This window comes from Calypte anna, chromosome 7 (assembly GCF_003957555.1).
Source record: "Calypte anna isolate BGI_N300 chromosome 7, bCalAnn1_v1.p, whole genome shotgun sequence".
NCBI lineage: Eukaryota > Metazoa > Chordata > Aves > Apodiformes > Trochilidae > Calypte > Calypte anna.
In genome coordinates, this window is record NC_044253.1 from 31,356,758 (window position 1) to 31,379,008 (window position 22,251).

At 38.9% G+C, this 22,251-nt stretch overlaps 1 protein-coding gene across 3 annotated transcripts in view; it reads left to right on the forward strand.

Moving 5' to 3' along the window:
• Positions 1–22,251, forward strand: part of ERBB4 (erb-b2 receptor tyrosine kinase 4) — a 629,260-nt gene that overhangs the window by 480,734 nt on the left and 126,275 nt on the right. For all 3 annotated transcript variants that reach the window (XM_030453944.1, XM_030453945.1, XM_030453946.1), the window contains exons 17-19: positions 17,365–17,497; positions 20,167–20,289; positions 21,402–21,500. In XM_030453944.1, coding sequence (XP_030309804.1) covers positions 17,365–17,497; positions 20,167–20,289; positions 21,402–21,500 — 355 coding nt within the window. The remainder of the gene's footprint in view (positions 1–17,364; positions 17,498–20,166; positions 20,290–21,401; positions 21,501–22,251) is intronic.

A 22,251-nucleotide genomic window follows, 5' to 3' on the forward strand; every position in this document is an offset into this window, starting at 1 on the left:
TGAGAGCAGGTCTCTAACCACAAAAGGTATTTTTCATCTTCATCTATTTCCATTTTCATACCAGTATTCCTTTGCTCTCCAGTTTGCAAATTGGTTTTGCTGTGATCCATTGACTTGAGGGCTTTTGTAATAGTCTGGTAGAATAGGAATTCTTGCTGTCATGTTTCATAAAGATGAATCAGATGTGCATCACATGGCTTGTTTTCCAGTCAACCCGTGAAACTTCAGGTTTTGTGCTTATGTTTGGGCCCTTATATTTTGCTGAAAAAAACCCTTGCTGTTGGCATTGCATGTCTTCCTGCATAGGTGTTTGATTTTTTTAAAACCCTTAGTTTCAGTAGAGTTCTGTCTAAAGGGATATAAACCCTTTTCTTTTCCCATTTCCCCAGGGAAATGGGAAGGACTGTTTTAGCCCTTTTCCTCTAGGCTACTGGAACTGACTTTTCAAATGGCTGCTAGGTTGCTTGCTTGATCTCATGTCTCTTTTGTTTCCCTGTGAGGGCCCATATTTAATTTTCATTTGTTCAATTTATCCTCACAAAGGCTTTCACTTTATTTGCCAGGAAAAGTTCAGACTCCAAAGGAGCTACAGGTCACAGGAGAAATTTACATGCTTCTTCTGCTTAGTTGGAAATTCTGTTTATTGCCATTTTACCACTTGATTTACTGTAGTTGAAATCATATGGCAGGGAAAGCATTTGCTAACGTTTGTGACATACACTGTCTTTATACCACATTGGATTCATAGTGTCCCTATCCCAGTGTTTCTGATTGTAATCCTGTGATTCCCTGAGTCCATTTGCTGAGCAGATTTTCTGACTGACCTCTTCCTGCTCTGATGACACTGAGGCCTGAAGGAATGGGACAGGTCAGCAGAGAATTCCCCATGCCAGGTGGAATCCTTAGGTGTCACTTAACTAACATCACTGCTTTTTTGTCTTCCTTCCTGCCCTTCCTCCCTAGCTGAGAATCACAGCTGTGGGAACAGAAAGCAGACAACAGTCTCCCTGTTTTCTGCAGCCTCTTGTGTAGCTCTTCCTATTGTTCACTGCCTTATGGGCGTCGGAGGAGTAGGTACCAGGTTATTATTGTAAGGCTTCATTTTGGGTTCCCCCTTACATATCAACCTTTCCTAGAAATTGCTACAGCAAAGATGAAAAGCAGGCAGAGGCTGGAGTTTTCCAGGGTGCCCAAGGAATTTGGGTTTCTTCCTTTCACACTCCTTGCTGGAATCACACTCCTCCTCTAGGTACCTTCTGGCAGTTGTAGTCAGTGGTGCAGCATACCTGTTAGAGGCTCTGAAACAAAGAGTGAAAAGAGGAGTGTGCCTGCTTCAAAGATTTGGATGACCATTGCCTAAAAGGAAAATTTGAAAAAATGTAGAAATTTCCCTCTTCTGTCCATGAAGATAATTACTCTAGGCAGTCTCAAAAGGCTGGTTCTTCTAAGATCCCCTCCTCCCAAGTCCATCTGAAAAGTTTGGCTAAGTCAGTTACTGAAGCTACACTGTGGACAAAGTTTTCACTTGTAGCATGCATTTTGATGAATTAATCCTTCCTCCAATTCTCTCAGCTTCCTACTAAGAAGAGGAGTGAAGTTTCTCTTTTACAGTGCTTGAGAGATTTGCAATCTGAAGTTGTGATTAGAAGCACATGGTGGATATGACAGGAAAGAATTAGCACCTGAGTAGTTTTGGTCTGAGCGAGCTGATGTCTCTATTTGTGCCTTAAGAAAACTTCATTCTCATTTCCCTTTTAAGAAACAGAAACTAATTAGCCAGGACCATCATTGTCAAGTGGTTACATAAAATCGTGTGTTGATATTGCAGTCCTCATGCTAGCTTGATATCAAGAAAGGATGGCCTCTCAAAAAGTCATCACTTCCTAAGCAAAAGGTTTATGCAGTCTGTGTGTGTATAGGAGAGCTCATTAACAGTAAACCTGGTGTAATGAAGGCAGATCCTTTCATAGCTGGTTTGTACAGCTGCACAGTGTAGCTTTATTAGAAACTCAGAGCAGCTCTTGAGTAGATGATGGGGAAGGGAACCACCTCTAATAAACTGCTGATGTTTATTGCTTTTATAGCATTCTGTTCCTTTGCTGGGAGGAAAACGTTCCATATGCTTTGGATTTTTGTAGGATAATTGTAGTCATTCCAGAGGAGAAGAGAAAGAGACTGTATAAAATAAGATGAAAAATGGGATCTGTGAGTACAAACTAGGCTACATTACTTGAGTGGTAAAAGATGCTACTCTTGAGAGACTTTTGACATGGAGCTTTCTGATGCTATATCATAAGAAAGCAGTTGAAGAAACATTTGTTTTTTGAGAATCAAGACTAGAAAGACTGGCAGTTTCTGATCCTGCCTCTATGGATTGGGTAAAGTTTATACTTAATGTGCTTAGGACAGACTGGAAGAGAAACCTTTGTTCCATGTTCTCACTTGCTGCTAATGAACTGGTTCCGAGACAGACTTTTACTGTGGGCACTTCTGTTGTTGCAACATTTCACAGCCTGAAGTTTAGGAGAAATACTCCTGTGACACAAATGAAAGTCACTGCAGTGATTTCTTGAGCTCCCTAAATTTTACCTCTCTCACTTTACTTAGGAAAGGGGTTAGGTGGATTTTTCTTCTTTTTTTTAAACATAGATCTGACCACAGATAACAAAGCTATTATTTTATTGAAACTCCTGACACATTCAGAATTATTTTTCTGGGATCTGCAAGGGTTTCTACTTCACCTGCTTTACTCAACAGAGTTGGCTTTTGTGGTCTCATGGCACAGAAGAATTTGGTAGATCTGCTGCTGTAGAGAGAAATAAACTGTTAAAGATGGAAGATTGAAAGTAATTGTCACACAAGTGCTTTTTAAAATCCATTTTGATCCTCCAGTAGTTTGAGGATCCTATTGAGAGTGTACAGGATAGAGTTAGGCCAGAAGTCTGGTGTTTCTAGTGGTTTGTTAGACCAGCAGTGGGATATGAGCAAAATACTCTTGCAGTAAATTGAGATTGTTGATACCCATAGACAAGTTTCTCAGCAGCTGCTCATTTGATGGGTTTGAGTAATATTCTTGATTGTGCAGTGGTGCACACCATGAGGAAGTTACAGAAGTTGCCTTGGCATGTGAATGTAGTTGTAGCAGGTTTTGTCTCAATTGCTGTGTCCCAGCCCCTGTGCCTTCAGCTGCTTAACCCTGAAGAGCCTTCAGAGCAGTGCCCAGCCTTAGAAAGATAGCAGGCTGCTTGCAGAAACTTGCAGGGACTTGGTTTTGATCAGTATAGCACACAAGGTAACATCATGAATTCCATAGTACCTCTGTTACCCCAAACTTCATGCCAAGTGTTTTCTACCCCTCTGTGGCTTGAGTTCAAGACCCAACTTCCTGAGCTGTATCCATATGTTCAGCTCCACCACAGCAGGAAGCCTCTGGTTCTATGAGGAGTGTCATGGAAAGCACTGGAGTTTTGTGAGGTCATAACCAAGTTTCTTTGCAGGGACTTTGCAATAAAAGCATTGTGTGGGAGGTTTTTCTGCTTTTTTTCCTGCTTTTCACATGTTGCAAAATATTTTCCAAATAAATATAAGAAAATTCCTTGTTTCAGAAAACTGACTAAATAATTTTTACTGAAAAATATGAGCAGAAACAATAAGTGATTAGGACAAACATAATAGGCCAGTGCTGAAAGACAAGAAATACTAGGAAATTCCAAATGGAAAAAGGGTTTGTTAGAATGGAAAATGACACACAGCCCTATTGTAGAAGGCACTGCATTTATTTCTTATCAGGCTATATAATCCTTGTACTGATTTGACTGCACAAATAATATATGGTGCAGAAATAAAATTATGCCACGAAGAAGTGACCTTATTATAGAGCAACAGTGTATATCTCCCTGCTCTACAATGAGTTTCTTTTATGGCTTGAAATGAGGATTTAATTTAGATTTAATGTCATTATAAATTAATTATCTGTTATTAAAAACACATTTGTAGAGCTTTAGAAATATGTAAGATGTAGAGTTGTTTAAACCTCAGTGAATGGTTTCGTAATAATTCATTAATATTTAACATATAATAAATCAGAACTAAAGCTTATGGTTCTACTTCCAACTTACTTGTGTATTGCAGGCTTTGCTGCTCTTTCATATTCAGACAATTTGCATGACAAATGTGTTTGAGATGAGAGTCTAGCCAAGACTTAATTGTCTGCATTCTGGCTTACTCACTGTGACCTGTCAGATGATAAAGGAGCTGCAGTTGTTGTACAAAATGGGAAACTTTTGGTTGGGCTTCTTTAGAACGGTGTATTGGTAGCCAGCTTGTGTTGGGAAGGTGTATCCAGCCAAGTCTGCTCAGTTAGATCTCTTCAGGTCAAGGTGTGTATCTCAGGCTGTGTTATCTACTGCAGGACAGCATTTGACTTTGGGAGAGTTTTATTCCTTTCTGGTATCTATAAAGTAATCTTGCAAGAATTTCCCCCGTGTGCATTTCTGCAGTGGGTGTTTAAAACCAGTTTAAGTGTTTTCTGGAATGATCAAGCGTAGAACACTTGGTGCAGATGAGAATTTGGATTTGAAATCTGGAATTGGTGTTTACATGCAAAAGTATAAGTACTACTTCTCAGTTAGTTTGCAACAGTTTTTTCAACACTGCATCAAAAATAGCAGATAAGTTAATGATGATAATAGAGTTCATAGTCTTTTTAGTTTGTTTTTGCATACGTGGACTTTGATAAAATATCTGCCAGGTAATTGAGGGGATAGCCTGCAAACACAATGGTAAACTAATAAAAAACCCTGTAGGTTTGAAGAAATTAAGAAGCTCTTGTCCTTTGGTGCGATGTGTGGGAAGTTGACTACAGCAGTTACCAAAGGTGGAAGCATTACCAGGAGTACCAGCAACCATGCAGAACAGAGCATTAGAAATCAACCCATCACATTAAATTACTTTATCTTCCTGTATCTTTTTTCTTGTCATGCTGTAAAGTGAAGTAGCAGGATGGGAAAATGTTAAATAAATTCTGTACCTTTGGGCTTTTTGTATGAAGAGTTTGAAATAACTGTGTTCAAGTTGTAGTGGCTGAGGGGGCCTAATGCTAAACTCATTTCACATGCAATGCCCTCTATCTGCTGGTTGAGCTTACTTTGCATCTCTTTGCAGCAACCTAGAGCTATTTCATGTATTTTCTTGTTATAACAGTAGTGGATAGGGTTGAACAAGAACGTAGACTTGAAAGACTGTTTTCTCAGGACTTTATGTTAAAATGGCTTTAGAGAAGAGCCACCAGGAATAATAAAAGCTTTGTACATTGTGCCTTGTAGTGAAGCAGTCTGGGAGCACAAACATCTAGAGCTTATTAGAGGTTAAAGTGTAAAGCCTGATTATCATCTAAAAGTACATAGGTACAGAACAAAAGTGTGCTTAAAGGTGGTGCTAGTCTAGCAGACTGACAAGGAGGGTAGGATGTCTGGGAGATAATGAAGTGGATGAAATCTGAGGAAAGAGATATTCAAAGCAGCCAAATGCCAGTGCATTTCTAATGAGGATTATTAATGCCTGGAATGATTTTTCCTGGTACTGGCCTATGCTCCAACACAAGACTCATAAAATCAAAACTAGAGCTTTTTCTTGCAAGTGGGATGAATTTGTGCCAGACCTGTAGGCTGTGTTACACAGGAACTTGGGCCAGAGGATTTTGCTGCTTCCTCCTGTCATTGTTCACAACATGTAACATAACACTTCTATGTCTGTGATGACAGTTTCCAGCTACAATCAAAACTGTGCTTTAATACTAGGACCCAAAATTCCTCTTTTGAATTTTGATTCCTAGTACTGAGTTGGACACAGACAAGAAAATCTATCAGCCCAATACTGGGCAGTTGTGGGACTGGGCAAAAAGTTTGAAATTAGTAATGCAAATAAAATTCTATTTACCATAAATATGATAGCATTGATTATTAGACAAAACTACAAGAAATATTTTTTTAAAGATTTAAATTTTCTCTCAGCTCTGATGGGACACAGAAGAGTGAGTGGGTGCTGTGTGACTTTACACAAGGTTTTTGTCATGTTGATGTTCATTAACAGTAAGGTCATTAAACTTTGGAGTTTTCAGACAGTGCTTTGCAAGGGAAGAGGAGAAACTCAATCACATCTTACCTGCTTGATGTGTGACTCTCTTGCACTTGTGCTTGTATTCACATGCAATTTATTTTTAGTAAATATAGCAGCATTTTTGTCTTTTTCTTCAGTGCTTCAGCATTTTTATTTGATGTCATACAACTAAAGGCAAATTTGTTCCCATGAATAAGTATTTTTGCTAATGTCATACATTTGAAGGACTGATTTCTCCACCTCTATCAGGTTTTTTAAGCCTTCCATGGCAGTGAGGTTCTGAGTATCTGCCATTGTCCTGAAGAGCAGACTTCTTTTCTTACCTCTCTCCCTCCTCTTCCCCCCTCCTCTCCTTTCACTCTTATCATCCCTCCCTTCTTTCCTGGAAGATGCTTTGGTAGACCTGTATCTTCAGCACCACAAAGTTTTAGAAAGTTGAGGTGTCTGGATATTGGATATTTTTTATTTGTATACAACTTTTTAAAGTAAAGATTTTTTTTTCAGGATGACAGTGCTTTTTTCAAAAAACTTTCATGCTTTTTTGTGTTCTAATGCAAATTTTTATTAATGCTATTTTCATGCACTGGTGAGCAGGTTCTTTTGCAGGCATGTTGGTTGTTTAATCAATAGAACATAATGCAGATATTTTCTGTAGTTATGAGCTTGAGCAAATGATCAAACAGGCAAGGAAAGATTGTGGGCTAATGTGCCAAGCAGGTGTTGGCTAGTTGTTATTCAGCTTTTCATTGGCAGAGAGTTGCAAGGAGTTTACAGTATATTTGGCAGTTTAGTACATTTGTGTACCCCTCAACAGAGCTGGTAATACCTCATCCTGAAGAGCTGTGTCATTTATGCAGAAATTTGAGAACAGATTCAACCCTATTATCAGGACAAAAGCCAGACTTTGGTTAAACATAGTCCAGTCATGATGCAATCATTGATTTGTAAATTAAATGGAGTTTTTCTTGTAGTACCTGCAGGAAAACTGTGTGAAATACAAACAAGCTTTTAAGTAAGAGGTTCCTTATATATAACATTCCCTAAAGAAAGTGTACATTTCACAAATAAATTACCTTTTTCCCCTCATGGTCTGATGTCAGAGGGAAAAAATATTTCTTTTTTTAAAATGGACCAAAATAGTCTCAATCACAGTGAAGATAATAGACAAAGAACAGATTGAAGAGATAACACTTTAGCTTTAGTCTTTTAGACTAAAAAGCTAAAGACAGTCCCATCTCCTGTAGATGTTTTTCCCTCCCTCATGGCAGAGAGAGCCTCTGCATGTAAATGACTTGGATGCAGGCTAAGTTCTGTTCTGTCTCACCTCTTCAGCTTTGCAGGAGCTCTCTCTGCTTTGATTTCCTGCATCAGCCAGTGGATCAGACTGCAAATTCCAGACATGGGAAATGCTGGAGTCATCCTCTAATCTGTAGCTTTTTATAATGAGGGAAGTCTTTCCAGGAAAATTCCAGTGAGAAAAAGGCAATTACTAAGAAAAAAAGCCAAAGCCTAGAGCTGTAGCTGTATGTGTGTATTCACTATAGCTGGTTTCATCAACTTTTTATGCTCTTTTTTAAATACTTCAAATACATGTATTTTCAAAGTGGGACAAGAGGCAATTCCTCTCCCGTCTCTCCCTTATGGTAGAGATATGGGAAAAATAAATAAATAAATGTCTGAGCCATCCCTCTCCTTCTTTTCTTGAGCCCTAATCAGCGTCAGAAGCTGTGAGAGCTAAGAGGCACAAAAGGTCAGCAGGATCCCCTGTCTGTTAAAAAGGCTGGTTGGGGTTTGGTTAGATGCAGGGAGTTGATGGCAAGGGGAGAAGAAAGGAGTTGTGGTGGAAGCAGGGGAAAGATAATTTTTTTAAGCTGGATCACTGTTTCCCCAGACACTTGGCCTGCTCTGTTCTGGGAGTTTAGCAGCTGTTGGAAGAGGAGCATGTTTGACATTTGGGTGATGTGTAGATCAGGTGGTATCTGCAATAAATTCTGGAATGTTCTCTCATATTGAAATCTGGGGGAAGGAAGAACTGTTTTACTAAATTATCATTTGCCTTTATGTGGGCCATACTGTACAGCAAAATAATCATAATAAAACAGCTGTTACAGAGTCTAGGTTACTCTGAGCAGTATCCTCACCATGGACACAAGCTGTTTTTTTGAATCAAGTCACATCTGTGGCTATCAAGATGATAGAAGGTTGCCGTGTACATAGATGAAAAAAAAAATAAAATAATTGGTAGAGCTGGGAATAGAAGGTAAGGATAATATTCACAATAAGTGGTTTCCCTTCACAGCCAGTGAAGTGAAATAGATTTCTTTGGATGGCTGTGGATACAGAGGAGAGGAGGGAAGGCAGATGGCTTAGGTGCTTCCCAGTTGAACTTTTTTTCTTAATGGCCTCTAAGGAAATGCTGGCAGTGGGATGATGAATAGAATGGAGTTGCAAGACGTATCAGAGTTTCTCTCTGCTTTACTTGGTAATAGAACAACAATTGTGACTTGTATGTTACAGACAAGAATTTTTGGGTTTATGGTCATACAGGAGATGATTGTGTTTAAACCTTGTAACTGAGGGAGGATCCCAGTTTTATGTAAGTTTTTTCCCCATAATCAAATGGGATTTTTTGGTGATTAAAATGATTTATGTAGAAGATACAGAATGCCATTCTTGTAAACTAATAGCGATAAATCTGAAAGCAGCATCAGACATACAGGGAAGTAAATTTGTTATACCCTGTTCTTTATCTATCTTGCATTGTCCTCAGTGTTTATGAACACTGGCTACATTTATTCCCTGCTGTACTCCACAAAGATAAATTCTGCATAGTTAGACCTCAAATGAGGAGTAGCTACAATGTAGATTGAAGTAACAGCATCGCAGTCATTACATGTATTTTAGGAAATGTCTCAAATGCTATATTTATCTATCCATTTATACTAGAGTGGAATGAAGTCATGAGCATTTTGGAGTGCAGCTGTTTTGAAGTGTAACTATTTTGAAATTTAAGTATTGTGCTTCAGACTTTGAAAAAGTTTTTTTTAATGGTGTGTGCGTATATACAGGCACACATATGGATATAACACAACAGAATGGATGGGTGCCTATTTCCAAACATAGTCTTTTACAAATACTTTTGGACATGGGTCCAAAAGATGTTTTAACACCACCACTTGTTAATACCAATTGTTAAAAAACCTTATCTGAAACCTATGTAAGCTTTACATTCATCATGAAGCAAGTGACTGGAAATGGCAAGAACACAGTTTGATAGTTGTGCTGCGCTTTAGTCTGACTGCTCTCTCATGTGAAGAGGCTTCCTCATGTCCCCTTGGTGAGACTGATCATGGAAGTGTGGATGCAGAGCTGGACCAGAAGTGGTCTGACATAAAGCAGGGCTTTCTTTAATGTACAGAATCTGAGGGTGAACTATAGAGTCATTAAGACTGAGAAGGAAAGAATCCAGGAATCTCAGATTTGGTTCCACATAACATCCTTGAAAGTTCCCTACAGTGAAATACTCCTGAAGCTTGTGGAAGCAAACACTTGCAACTCCAATCGTTTCAAAGCTGGAATAAAAGAGAGTGCAGTGTTCAAACCCCCTTAGACAAAAAATCTGTTCAGTGGTTCTTAAATCTTCTGAATGACTACTCTCAGGAAAACAATCTGTTTGTTTATACCTGGGGCAGGTATAAAAAGAGAGACCAATGCAGATTCAAAAGATGATGTTTTGTGAAGTAAAGTAAAAATGAAAGGCATGTGGTAGGAAATACTTTCCCCTTTTAGTTCCTTAAAGGTGGGAAAAACTACCCGTAAATTTTTACAAGCATGATTTTGCTTAGATGTGGAAATTTCAAATGTTGAATAGCTCAATTTCAGCCAACACTTAACTGTAATTCAAGTGAATTACAAGCACTTTTCACCAGTGGAATTTGGAAAGTGTTAAAAAGAAACAGGAGAAGGTTGAGAAGAGTATTCAAACAGGTTTCCTCCTATTGTTTATTTAAAATACTCCTGACCATTCCTGCTGTCTAGTCTTTAGAGTTTGATTTATCACCCAACTGAAGTGAATTTTCCTCCTTGTTCTGTATCAAAAAATTTTAGGGGACAAAGTAAGGAAAGTCTAATTTGTCATGAGAAAGTGTCCTCAGCTATCAGATTGTTTTTCCAAGCTCTGGAGCATACACCTCTATCTTTGTGACTGTTTCTTAACTATCAAGAGAAAACACCACACATTAGACTGAATGAAGCTGGAACCTGAAACCTGACTGCAGCCTCATTAACACTGACTACTGCATTAATCATTGGTCTGAAGCCAAGAACAGGTTGAAACTGTTTCTGATCCATTTAGGCTCCAGTTCAGCCTTCTGCTTGAGAAGTGGTAGAGGGTACAGGGTGAAGGTAATTGCCCTGACCATGTCTGCTAGAACACATAATAGAAACCAAAATGTAGCAATGAAGAAAATGTTATAAAAGTCTCAACAGCTATTTCGGTGTTTGGGAATGTTCCTGCTCAGTTTCAGTAGCCAATTTTATGCTGGGATTTATATTCACTCAATGACCCAGTGCCCACTGAGTGTTTTAGCTACCTATTGTTTTTAAATGGGCATTCCTTTGGGTTTCTGCAGCTCCCCAGGCTGTGTAACACACTTGGCCTCAGTCTGTGCTGTTCCATGGTACTTAGGGATTTGAGAGTTGATGAGTAAAAAGCAGTGCCACCAGACAAAGACATATCCTGGAATATAATCTCAGGAAAATTAGCTTTATGTTTCTGAGAAACTTGTGTTTTCCTAATATTTTCATGTACACAGGCATAATCACAGAGCCAGTTGACTGCACCTGGTTGCAGAAAATCAGACTGAGTTTTTTGCTTCTAACAGGAATTCCTTATGCAGAGAGAAAGACTCAGAGCTAATGTTGATGGTTGTAGTTGCACAGCTGTCCATCAGTGCCTGTGGTCATTACAGGTTTGGTTTTCTTTATTCAAAGCAAAATATTACTGGTCCCAAACAAAATGGGAAATATTACAAGTTTATAAAGAGGATTGTTCTTGACGAACTGGCTTCACCTGCATCCAGTTTAGTGGATTTAACTCGCTTTCTGTCACAGATAAATCAATCTACATTATATGGGCCCTGACTTGGCATATTTTGCAAGGAACATTAATACTTAAAGAACATTAATACTTGAAGAACAAGCCTCAAAACAAAGTTACTGTGCAAGTTCTCAACAATAGTGGGTTTAGGGTTGCTGTGGCAAAAGAGTAAAATCTCAGTCTAAAAACATGAGGAGTGCAAGAACTCTCAGATGAACTTTTCAGGTTTGAAGGGAGAGAAGCCCATGGAAAGCTTCCATAATGATCCTGTAATCTCAGAGATTTTAGTATTATTCCCCGTCAGCTGTATTAGTAGGGAGTTAAAACTGAGAGTTCTTATTAATTTATTGTGAAACTGAAACACAAATGGGATTGTTCTGCTAAATTATACCGTTCAGCCTGAAATCCAGTTGTAAAGAAATCTGTTGTTCACTGTGTGTGCCAAAAGATACTAGAGATGTCATAAATTTATGATCAATATATACTTGTGTTTATAATCCTAGGTTATATTAATTTTCAAAGTTCGATTTAATGTTTTTTCTTTTATCAATTTTGTTGGGTGAAATGAGGAATCCCATATTAGCCTTTTTTTTTTTAAAGGATGCATTAATAGGACATACTTGTGCAATTAAATGAATGTACATAATATATTTATTTGTATCTTGGTGATGTTTTGTATTCTGTAAACACTCTGATAACCAAAATATGTGCAAACCTTCAGTAAAGGATGTCACTGGATGCTGAACATCCTGATGTATCCCAACAGCAGAGTTGGTCTCGAGCACATCCGGGCTCATGGCAAGGAGGAAGGGCTGGGCACTCTCAATTGGAGACTGCAAGGCTCTGTTCTGCACAGGTTCTCATTTGGCACAATGAGAATGAAAAAATGCACTTGGAGCACCTAGATAATATGATGATAGTGATCTAGAAATGTTCTTAAATACTTGCTTGAGGAAGGCTTCAACATAGGAACTAGGGCAGGTAATGAAAAAGCAATTTTGACTGCCCACGTTTGTCAGCATTGGCCTTGTCCAAAGTGAAAACTGTGTTTGATGTTTAGCCAGATGGACCTAGACATAAACTGCAACATTTTTGTCATTTTGCATATAGGGAAGTTGTGGCCAGAGGTACCCTACTGCCCCCAGGGTTTAACTTCATCCACTTGCCAATACAATGGAATGGAATATATCGGGGTATATGCAGAAATGGTAGGAATTGTGAGATTAGATACAAGTTAAAAATTCTGTTTACACATGGTAAAACTCCTAATCTGTACTCCTAATCTTTTTCAGTGTTCAGACACTCTCAGATTAGATGGAGAAAGGGGGAAGGGAGCCTTGTTCTTGAAAAATAGAAAGCAAAGCATGTCTTAATGTGAATAACATTAGATTAATTCTTCCCACACCTAGGGAGCACCATTTTGTGAACACCAGGAACTCTGGAAGCTGTGGTTATAGAGCTCTGCCAGGAGAGTGCTGCACAGCAGAAAGAGGCTATTAACCCATATGCAAATTTTCTTCCTTGTCTGCTTGTTTATCTTGTATATTTTAAGTACTAATATTATTGTTACAGGATTAGCAGGATCTGTTAGATCTCTGATAGTGCATCTTCAAAGTCATCTTAAGTCCCCACTGATGGAAGGGGTGAGGAGTGCACGGCATATGAATCATCCATCAGGAAAAAATAATGCCTTGGTAACAAAAATTTACAAGTGGATACTTAGTACTAATTAAAACTTTTAATATTTACTGTTTGGATATATAGATAAGGTCAAAGGAGAGGAAGATGAGGAAGGTTGAGACAGGAATTTAAAGCCCTCTTAAGCTCAGCTTCAAAGCTGAATGTATTTACGTATAATATTAGGTGGGTTAATGCCAAAGATGGAAAAACAAGTATTCTTTCTCAGCTTTAGTCCATGGACCACAATTCTGTTTTCTTTACCTCTTCTGATGCACTCTTCAGTTGAATGTATGCGAGATGTACTAATCTAAGTCCCTAATTGGGCTTTAATAGCTGGTCTCAAAGCAGATGTTTTGGAGTAGTTGGAATGATCTCTTCTGTGGAGCATTCTTGTCCATCTTGGAATATGAACTTTTAACTTTATTATTTCCACTGGCTCCCCTGCTGCTGCCTTTTCCAGTCACTAACTGGGTATCCTGTCCTCAGTTTAGGGAGCAGTGGGGGACAGTGAATTAATTGTTATGGGGACATAATTATATGGGGTTGAATTGGGATTCAGGGCATTAATTCTTGAATTGCTGTCATCCCCTAGGGTAGATTTTCACTATGTAAAGGAAAGAAATAGCTGTATCAGAATGTTCCTGTTGGAGGGTTTGTAAAAGAAGTGTAATCTAGGATCAACTTATGGCTGTCCATTATTTATGCTGGATGGGCAGAACTAACATGGAACTGCCTCTTTTTGCTTGACTTTAGTCTTTTAGAGTCCATACAGAGAAATGGGGCCTCCATACTTTAATTACTTTAACAAAATTGGGGGGGGGGGAAGGGGAGAGGTGTTTTGAAACCAAAATTTTCATCTCTGTGTCAACATTGTTTCTATTAATTTCTATTGAATTAGTTTTAAGTGGGCAAACAGTGAATTGCCTTCACAGAGGTGGCTGTGGGACAGTAATGTAAGAAAAATCTGAAGTAGATTAAGCCCTTAATGCCACTAGAGATAAGGAGATTTGTGTGTCCAGGTGTATGCAAAGCTGAATTGTTGGTTAGGTGCATATGTGAAGTATTGGATTTAAAAAAAAAAATATGGGAGACAGGTTTTGTTTCTTCAACAGTCTCTGATCAGCCCCACCTTGCAGGGATCCATGTTGAATAACCTTAACAGTTATCTGAAAGGCAAACAGCATGTTAATGATATTCACCAGGGTATTAAATGTAAGACACTACAGACATGAAAATAGTAGAGAAATGATACAGGAGATTGAAGATGTTAGCAGAATAGATAGGCAAGCAAACTCAGACTAATGAACTTAAGTAAAAGTAGCTCAAATGAGGTAGGTGACACTCAGAAAAATGGGCTTAGAGAATACTCAACAGTGTTTGGAAACAGCAGTGAAGTGCACTGATGATACTGGAAAGCACTGAAGGCAGTGACTTGATTTTGGGGCTTAGCTCACTGGCAGAGAGAGAACCTGTATGGTATCCAACTGCAACCATTTGGGTCTGTGGTGTTTGTCTGCCATGACTTTTATTCAAGGGTAATGGACTTATGAGTGAAGAAAGCTGATCACTATTTGAGTGCAAAATAAAACATAATCTATATTGCAGTTATTTGTTTAGCGTTTCAATATGAGATTTTTTTCCCCTTGTGTGTTATATTATTCCTTTTATACTTCCTTTTTAAGCTTGCTTAGTTGTGTGTTTAGATGATACCTCCTGAAAATTCAGATATAATGTGCAAATCACAGCATATTTCCCATTAATAACTAAATGCTTGTTTTGCAAAGCTTTTGAAAATTACTTGCTTTGTTATTTGATTCACTACTAAAAATGATGAGGACTTGAAAAGAAAGTGAGAGCTGACACAATGAATCATAAAAATTTATTTTGTGCTCTTTAACAATAACAGGGCTGCAAGGAATCTGTAACTTCATTTTATTTTCTTCACTAGTCATTATATCTCCTTTGGAACTATTTCCTTGGCATGGCCTATCATGTAAATATTGTTTGGACCAGTTCTATTGTAAACACTACCATAAAACTCTTAATTATTTATTTTGACAGCTGTTAGGATAGTTTCTAATACACATTCTAAAGCCAGGAGATCTCCTGCCTATTTTGTCAGTCTATGGTTTCATGGTGTTTGTTAAAAATTATGTGGCTGTTCGTGTAGAATAAAAAAGCAAATTCCTCTGCTCAATGCCATTAGGCAGTACGAGCTGCACAGATATCTTTTGATGTCCAGTGTTTTTCATAATTGCCTATTAAAGAGTCAGCCTCATGGAAAGCACATGCAAATTAAGAGGAATGTTGTTTTGGGTGGATATGCCAGGTCATTTAATCTGAGCTCTGCACTCAAAATCAGAAGGGTAACCAACAGGATGAGAAAGGTTTTAAGGCCAAACTAGATGAAGAAGGAGTGTCTCTGCCTGAGTAGTAGGTGGTACTGGACTTTTATTTCTCAAACATCATAATCCATCTCAGCCAGACAGCATTCAGCTTTATTTGAAGGCTTTCGGGTTTTTATTGTTAAGTCTTTGAGCTATAATGGCCCTTGCAGTGTTGTGTAAGATCAGTGTGTTTTCCCTGGGCAGGCAGGATAGTGGTTGCTTTAATAATGAGATGTGGGAGGATGAGGCCTTGTCTCTGTTACCACAAAGTGAGTGACACAATAGGATTGGGTCTGGAGCATGAAGTAGGGAATGGTCACAATGTCTAGGCTGTGTTTGCTGCAAGGAATTCTCTGTGTTACCTTTTATTTGATCCTGTGGACCTCAATGGCAAATAGAGGCTAGAGCCCCTTAGGTGCTCTCCAGAAGTACAGGTTCCTGTCGATGTCTGAAAGGAATCCAGGCTGGGTGCTTTGAGGCCTTTCTGAACCCAGCTGCAGTGACAAGGGGCCGTTAGGACTGTTCAGAGTTGGGCTTCAAAATATGGTACTCAGAGGTAGTGTAGACACACCTCTATATACCAGACCAGGTTAGATGGCACTGCTTCTCACTGCTCAGTTTTGTGATAGGACATAAAAAGAAAAATCAAGAGCCAGATAAATCCATTTACTATTTCTGCGGGAGACTCCTTTAAATTTTCAATAGCTGTGTGGTAAATTTTTATTAATATGCCAGAATGTATCTTTCACCATCACTGAGACATAACTCAGGGAGGTTTTTAAAGCATAGCAGTGATTTTTCTGCAACCTTGACAATGGTTAACCTGCTCCCCATAGCTACCAGGCAGTTGCTTCAGCCCCTTTTGTGCTCTGTAGTTGTCATGGAGTGTGGTTTTGCCCATCTTTCAGCTACTCTCAGCTGTTGTTGGAGGGATGTCAAATGCTAGGGATGTGTTTAATAAATGTGAATTTGATAGTGATTTGTTGGTATTCTATGAAAATGCCTAATTAAAACTTTTGTTTAGAGCCTGCTACCCACTAGAACAGGGGAAGAGAGAAAGAAAACTGAGTCAGAGCATCTCTTACTTTGACTTTTCTTTTGGAGGGAGCCTGCTTCTCTCCACCAACTGTGTAGGTGATCTCCAACTGTGAGCACCTAAGTCAGAGTGAATCTCTGAGACAGTCTTTCTCTTTTCCTTGTATAGTACCTACCACGATGCCAGCCAGCTGTATCTTACCAGTATGAAAAACAAATAAATAATTGTATCTCATGCTGCTTAAAAGCCTGGAAAGCTGAAAGGAATTATAGGAGTAGTGGGGGGGCAACAGGTCTTCTGCAAAACCTGAGCCTCACTTGGCATTGTCTGCAGAAGTTACTTGGCTCCTGCACAGCAGTATTTTGTTCTGGGACCTGGCTGTGCTGAAAAAACTGCAAAACCAGATGGGGGCAAGCATAACCCCTGACAAAAATGTTGGTGTGTAATAGTAATGAACCAGGAGTTCCAAGAGGGTGCATGGTTCCAGTCATTTCTTAGGATGTTGTTGTAAAAATGGTCTCCAGTTGAGGAAAGTGTATGCATATGGTGCCTCCAGCTTTGTCTAAGAAATACCATGTTTGAAGTTGCCTTTTACTTCCTTCATTCTCAGGAAAGCACATCATAATGGTAGTTTGGGATTTTTAAACTTTGCTTGTTTTCCCCTAAATGTACAAGCCCATGAGTTAATCTTGATGGAGCCAAAGGGTAAGCATAGTTAAAGCTCATGCAGGAAGATTGTGCAGGTGCCTCTCTCCTCATTTTGCCATTGCAGATTTGTTTTTGCCATCAAAGTGCATGTTGTACCTCCTTGTCCTCACAGCTCCTCACATGTGCATGGCAGTTTGAAAAAAAGTAGAATTGGTATATTGATCAAAAAGAAAAAAAGTTATATGTTAATGCTTTTCACCTGACTTCCTATTTGGACCGACTTAGAAATTCAAGTCATAAGACAGTTAATAAGCTTTCCAAGTGCTTGAGTTTTATGTACCCAGCCATTCGATGGTCTCTCACTCTACCTAAAAGTAAAGTCTGATTCTGATTGCTAGGACCCCTCTGATTGCTGCTGGAGTTATTGGTGGCCTCTTCATCATTGTCATTCTGGGCCTGACATTTGCTGTCTACGTTCGGCGCAAAAGCATTAAAAAGAAGAGAGCTCTGCGAAGATTCCTGGAGACTGAGGTGAGAATGTGCCTCTTATAGAAAATGTAAAAAGATATACAGAGCTGTTCAGCTTTTCTGTTAAAGATGTTCACATCTTCAGCCCAGTTACCAGAGAGGTCTGTAGAAATTCTTCTGCTAATTTATGCAGGACTGAAATAGTTTTCAGTACGTATATAGATTCACAGCTTTTGAAGACCAAATAAAGGTCCACATATCACTAAGTCATGTTCCACCAGATTTTGGAACTCTCATCTTGCTCTCAGCTGAACTTTGATTCCAATTCATTAGTACATATAGCAGCTCTCATACTTAAATATTATAGGTTACTTACTGTTGTTCTCAGTGCCTGCGTTGCCTTTGTGATCCAAATTTTGTCATAGTCTGTGGTTATGATCAGTAATAATGATGTATTTTATTAAGTCAAGATACTTCCCAGGGCTTAACCAAATGAAACTCAGAGAAATGAATGGTTTGGGTCAGAAGGGACCTTAAAGATCATCCAGTTACAACCCCCCGGCATGGGCAGGGACACCTCCCACTAGACCAGGTTTCTCAAGGCCCCATCCAACCTGGCCTTGAACACTTCCAGGGTGGGGGCAGCCACAACTTCCTTGGATAACCTCTGCCAGTATCTCACCACCCTCAAATAAGTAATATCTTCCAGATGTCATGGTTGTACTGTCAAAAATGTGTAGTGGTACTATAGAATCGAGTGCTGTGCCCACTCTGTCCTGCTCTTTGAAATACTAGTAGTGGAGGGGATAATCTAGGAATTATATTTAAGCATAAAATTAAATCTTTACGTGTCAGCTGCAGCAAAGGTGATTACTGTCATCTTCTCAGTCATGTGAATGAGATGCTTTGTGGATGATGATATTTTTTTACTGGGATTCTTTGAGTGTTCTGTTTTCAGTTCTCTTCCGTGAGTCATGCTCCTGCTCATCTCCACTGTAGAGCTTGGGAGCAAATGCTTACCGCATCCCCAATCTGTTTGCCTGGGTATCTTTTTGTTTGGACAGCATTTGCTTTGCTTCTTAAATACTGTTCAGTTGTATACAAAGCTTAACAATACTCAGTAGCTTTAGATATGTAAATCTGGCCATTGTATCAGCCCCTACTTAAGCATAAATAATTTTTAAGCTGATAACTTGCATTGGATTTGAAAGGTATTGGCCTTGAAGATCAGTTATGATTCTCCACTTGGTCAAAGAGAAGCTGTGGCTGACAGTGGTTCCTGCGGGACCAAGGTCTCCTTCTGAACATGTGGGGAAGCTGTTGTCTTGGCTTAGATACTGAAGCTTAAATCAGAGGCATCCTGGCATAAAGACACGAGTGACTATTGCTTCAGCTCAACTCTCTGTTTCTGGCTTGAGGCTATAACAGATCTTTCTGTAGATCATTCTCAGTAAAACTCTATGAGCATTTTTTTAGATGCCCACAACACTTCCCTGTCTTAGTGGACTGTGTCACAGAAACTGTTTTAACCCTTTGCAAAGTGAAAATACAAAAGCCTACTGCCAGTCTGTCTACTTTTCTTTTATTGTAAACCTTTCTTTCACCATGGAAATATTGGGCATCTATAGTGGGAAGGAGGAAAGAGAAATCACTTTTTAAAAAGTGCATCTCACTGGTGGTTTTGTGACAACCTGGCTTGTTGCTGTTTGGTTTTCTTGTTTTCTTACTCCTATAATTTCCGGATACCAGTTATTTTTTTACCTGAACCAAAGTAGTCTGGATAATTCATTAAATAGTTTATGATGCTCCAATTGCAATAGAAGTAGTTCTCAGGCTGCAGAGCATTGTGTATTTAGCCTTATAAACAGACAACTCTGAAATTCTGCAGTGGTTTCAAACCAGTCTGAGTAGGAGTAGCCCTGAATTATTTTCCTGGAAAGGAACAGGCTGTTTTTCACTGCTTGGAGTATTGTCCTGTTCATGTATTTTTAGTTTATTTTTTAAAAAACATTGGGGTTTTTTTCTGCCAGAGAAGTGATAACACTGAGCTCTGAAAGCATTTTTAACTGAATGTGCCATTGTGGCTCATTTACTAAGTTTCTTGGGACATCTTGAGCAAATTGTTTAATTATGCTTTTTTTTTTTTTTTTTTTTTTTTTAATTAATCCAGTAAATTAGGGCCTATTATAAATTAGTGGTCTGCTATGAGATGTGTTCTCCTTAAAACTGTTCTCTTGTGTGATATAACAGAAGTTCAGCAAATAGTCCCGTCCCCAAAACAGAGTAAGAACATGATGAGCCATTAAGTTGGGGCTATTTAAAAGAAATATGGCCAACTTAAAAGGCACTAAAAATTAGAGTGTGGTGCAGTGATAATAAATGCTGTATTTCTGTCATGTAGAAAATATTTATCCTGCCTCCATTAGCAAAATTCCTTGGGTGTGTTTTTGTGACACCAGTTCAATTTCCAGTTCATAATTCTATCATGCAGTACTGGTGGAAATTACAACATGTGAATGAGGATTTTGTTTATTAGGTCTCTTGGTTTCTTAGCATTGCTCAGTTGCTTTTGAAGGTGAGAAATCCTTACATAACTTTACAAGTCAATGGTCAATAGACACCACCACTCTCTTACTCCAGGACTTAGTTGGATTGATTGTTCTCAGTATAAGCTTCTGAGAGGTCTTCTTCACATTTTGAAATATCTAAGACAATTGGATTCTCCTTCATAGCTTGTGGAACCATTGACTCCAAGTGGCACAGCACCCAACCAGGCACAGCTTCGTATCCTGAAGGAAACCGAGCTGAAAAGAGTCAAGGTTCTGGGCTCTGGAGCCTTTGGAACTGTATACAAGGTAAGAGTCTTCAATAAACAGCAGTGAGTCCCCTCATTTAACTTTTGAACAGCCAAGTTTTCCATTGCAGCAAAGCATCCTGTACATGGATGGGTTCGTGAGCCCTGTGTGTCTGGGAAACTCATAGGGTAGTGGAACAGTGTGAGACGAGCATTACCTTCTCATTGGCTCAAACATTAATTCTAACCAAACCTTCTGTTCTAATGAGACATGCAGATATTATTTCTTAGTGAGAAAAGCAGTGTCAATGACAAGCATCCTTGCACACAAGAGGACAACACAACCCAGGCTGTTGTGATATTAAAATACAGTATCAAAGTTGGTCGCACATACTGGCTTTACAGCACAATTTTGGACAAGCAGATAAATGTAATCTCTCTTTTTGTTAGTGTCACATGGGTCTTGTAGTAGTCATCATACTCTGTAAAACAATATTGTCATTAGCTAACGTGATATTTTTTATTTCTTTCATTTAAACAGAAAACATTAGTATTGTAAATAAACCTTTTAAATACAAGGATGTACGAGCAGAACTCATGAGGGAAAAAAGACTCAGTTAAATATTTTTTTTTAAGATCTGTTGGTCATGTCCAAACATCAAAGTTATGAAGCCAGGCTTAATGAGCAATCTCCCAAATTGAGGAAATAGTGGAGATAGAGAGATGCTGCATCTGTTTTCAGACTGGGGAGGAAATGGAGGAAGTACAGAGCAGGTCACTATAGCTACAAGGTCATTGGAATGCAGTTTTGAATAATAAGATTGAATATATTTAGGAGATAAGAAAGTGATAGAGATAGGTACCATAAAGTTGCTGAGAACACAGCAATAATCAAGTAGGGTGGAAAAGCAGCCCAAGAAACACACAGTTTATGGATTTTAAATCTAAAGTTTATTTTTTTGCCATCTCAGCTTTTAATTCTCAGGTATCAATTAAAAAGTAGTTTTGCAGAATTTTAATTATTTTATAACTTTGTGTATTCTCAGTTCTGAAGTTCATAACTGAACTGCATGATGTGACAAAATGAAATGGAAAGAACTGACTCTGAAGTTCCTGTGGTATCTATGGTCACTGTCTTATCTCTTTTTTTTTTTTTAATTTTAATCTTTCTAGGGCATTTGGGTCCCTGAGGGAGAAACTGTCAAGATTCCTGTGGCCATTAAGATCCTTAATGAGACCACTGGTCCGAAAGCCAACGTGGAGTTTATGGATGTAAGTAAGAGACAATCAGTGTCACTGAGTCCTGGGGACAGTGTGTCTTCCTGTAGTCCACAGACTGCAAAGAGGAAATTCTACCAGTTTTCTTTCCTTATCTTAAAGAGAAGAAGGGAGCTTGTACACAGGATATTGTGCTGATGTTCAGCAAATGCTGCAATATCATGTTCCTAGGAAAACTCAGCTGCTGACATTTTGTGTGTAGGCCATTTCCCTCCATCTCTTAGTCTCTGACAAGCTTTGACAGTCTTAATACACATCTATAGCGTTCTCTGTGGCAGCAGTTTTCAAAGAAACAAACAAAAACAATCAAAAAAGAAAACAGCCAACCAAGGTTGCATCTCAGCTGTGAGTAGGTCAGTAGGTCTCTAGAGCTGTAGAGCTAGGCAGGTGTGTATGAGGCAATGCTCTGTCCTTTTTAGGTCATAACATGTAGATCATTCCATTCCCAAACTGTAAGCAACTGCCCTACCAGGGAAATGTCAGTGCCATGGTACTGAAGGGCTGAGTGTTGCACTGTACAAATATCATGGACCCTAAGATGTCTGGAATTTCATTATAAACAATCTTCCCATCAGTGAAAGGCTAAAACTCATGCCTCATGTGCCACATACTTCATCTTTCCATGGCAGAGAAGCTACAATCAGAAAGAGGAGTTGCAGGGCAGCATATTGCTGCATATGAAAGTCTTACCTAGTGCAGAACTACCAGGAACAGAAAATGAGCCTTGGCTCTCTTCTATTTCAGT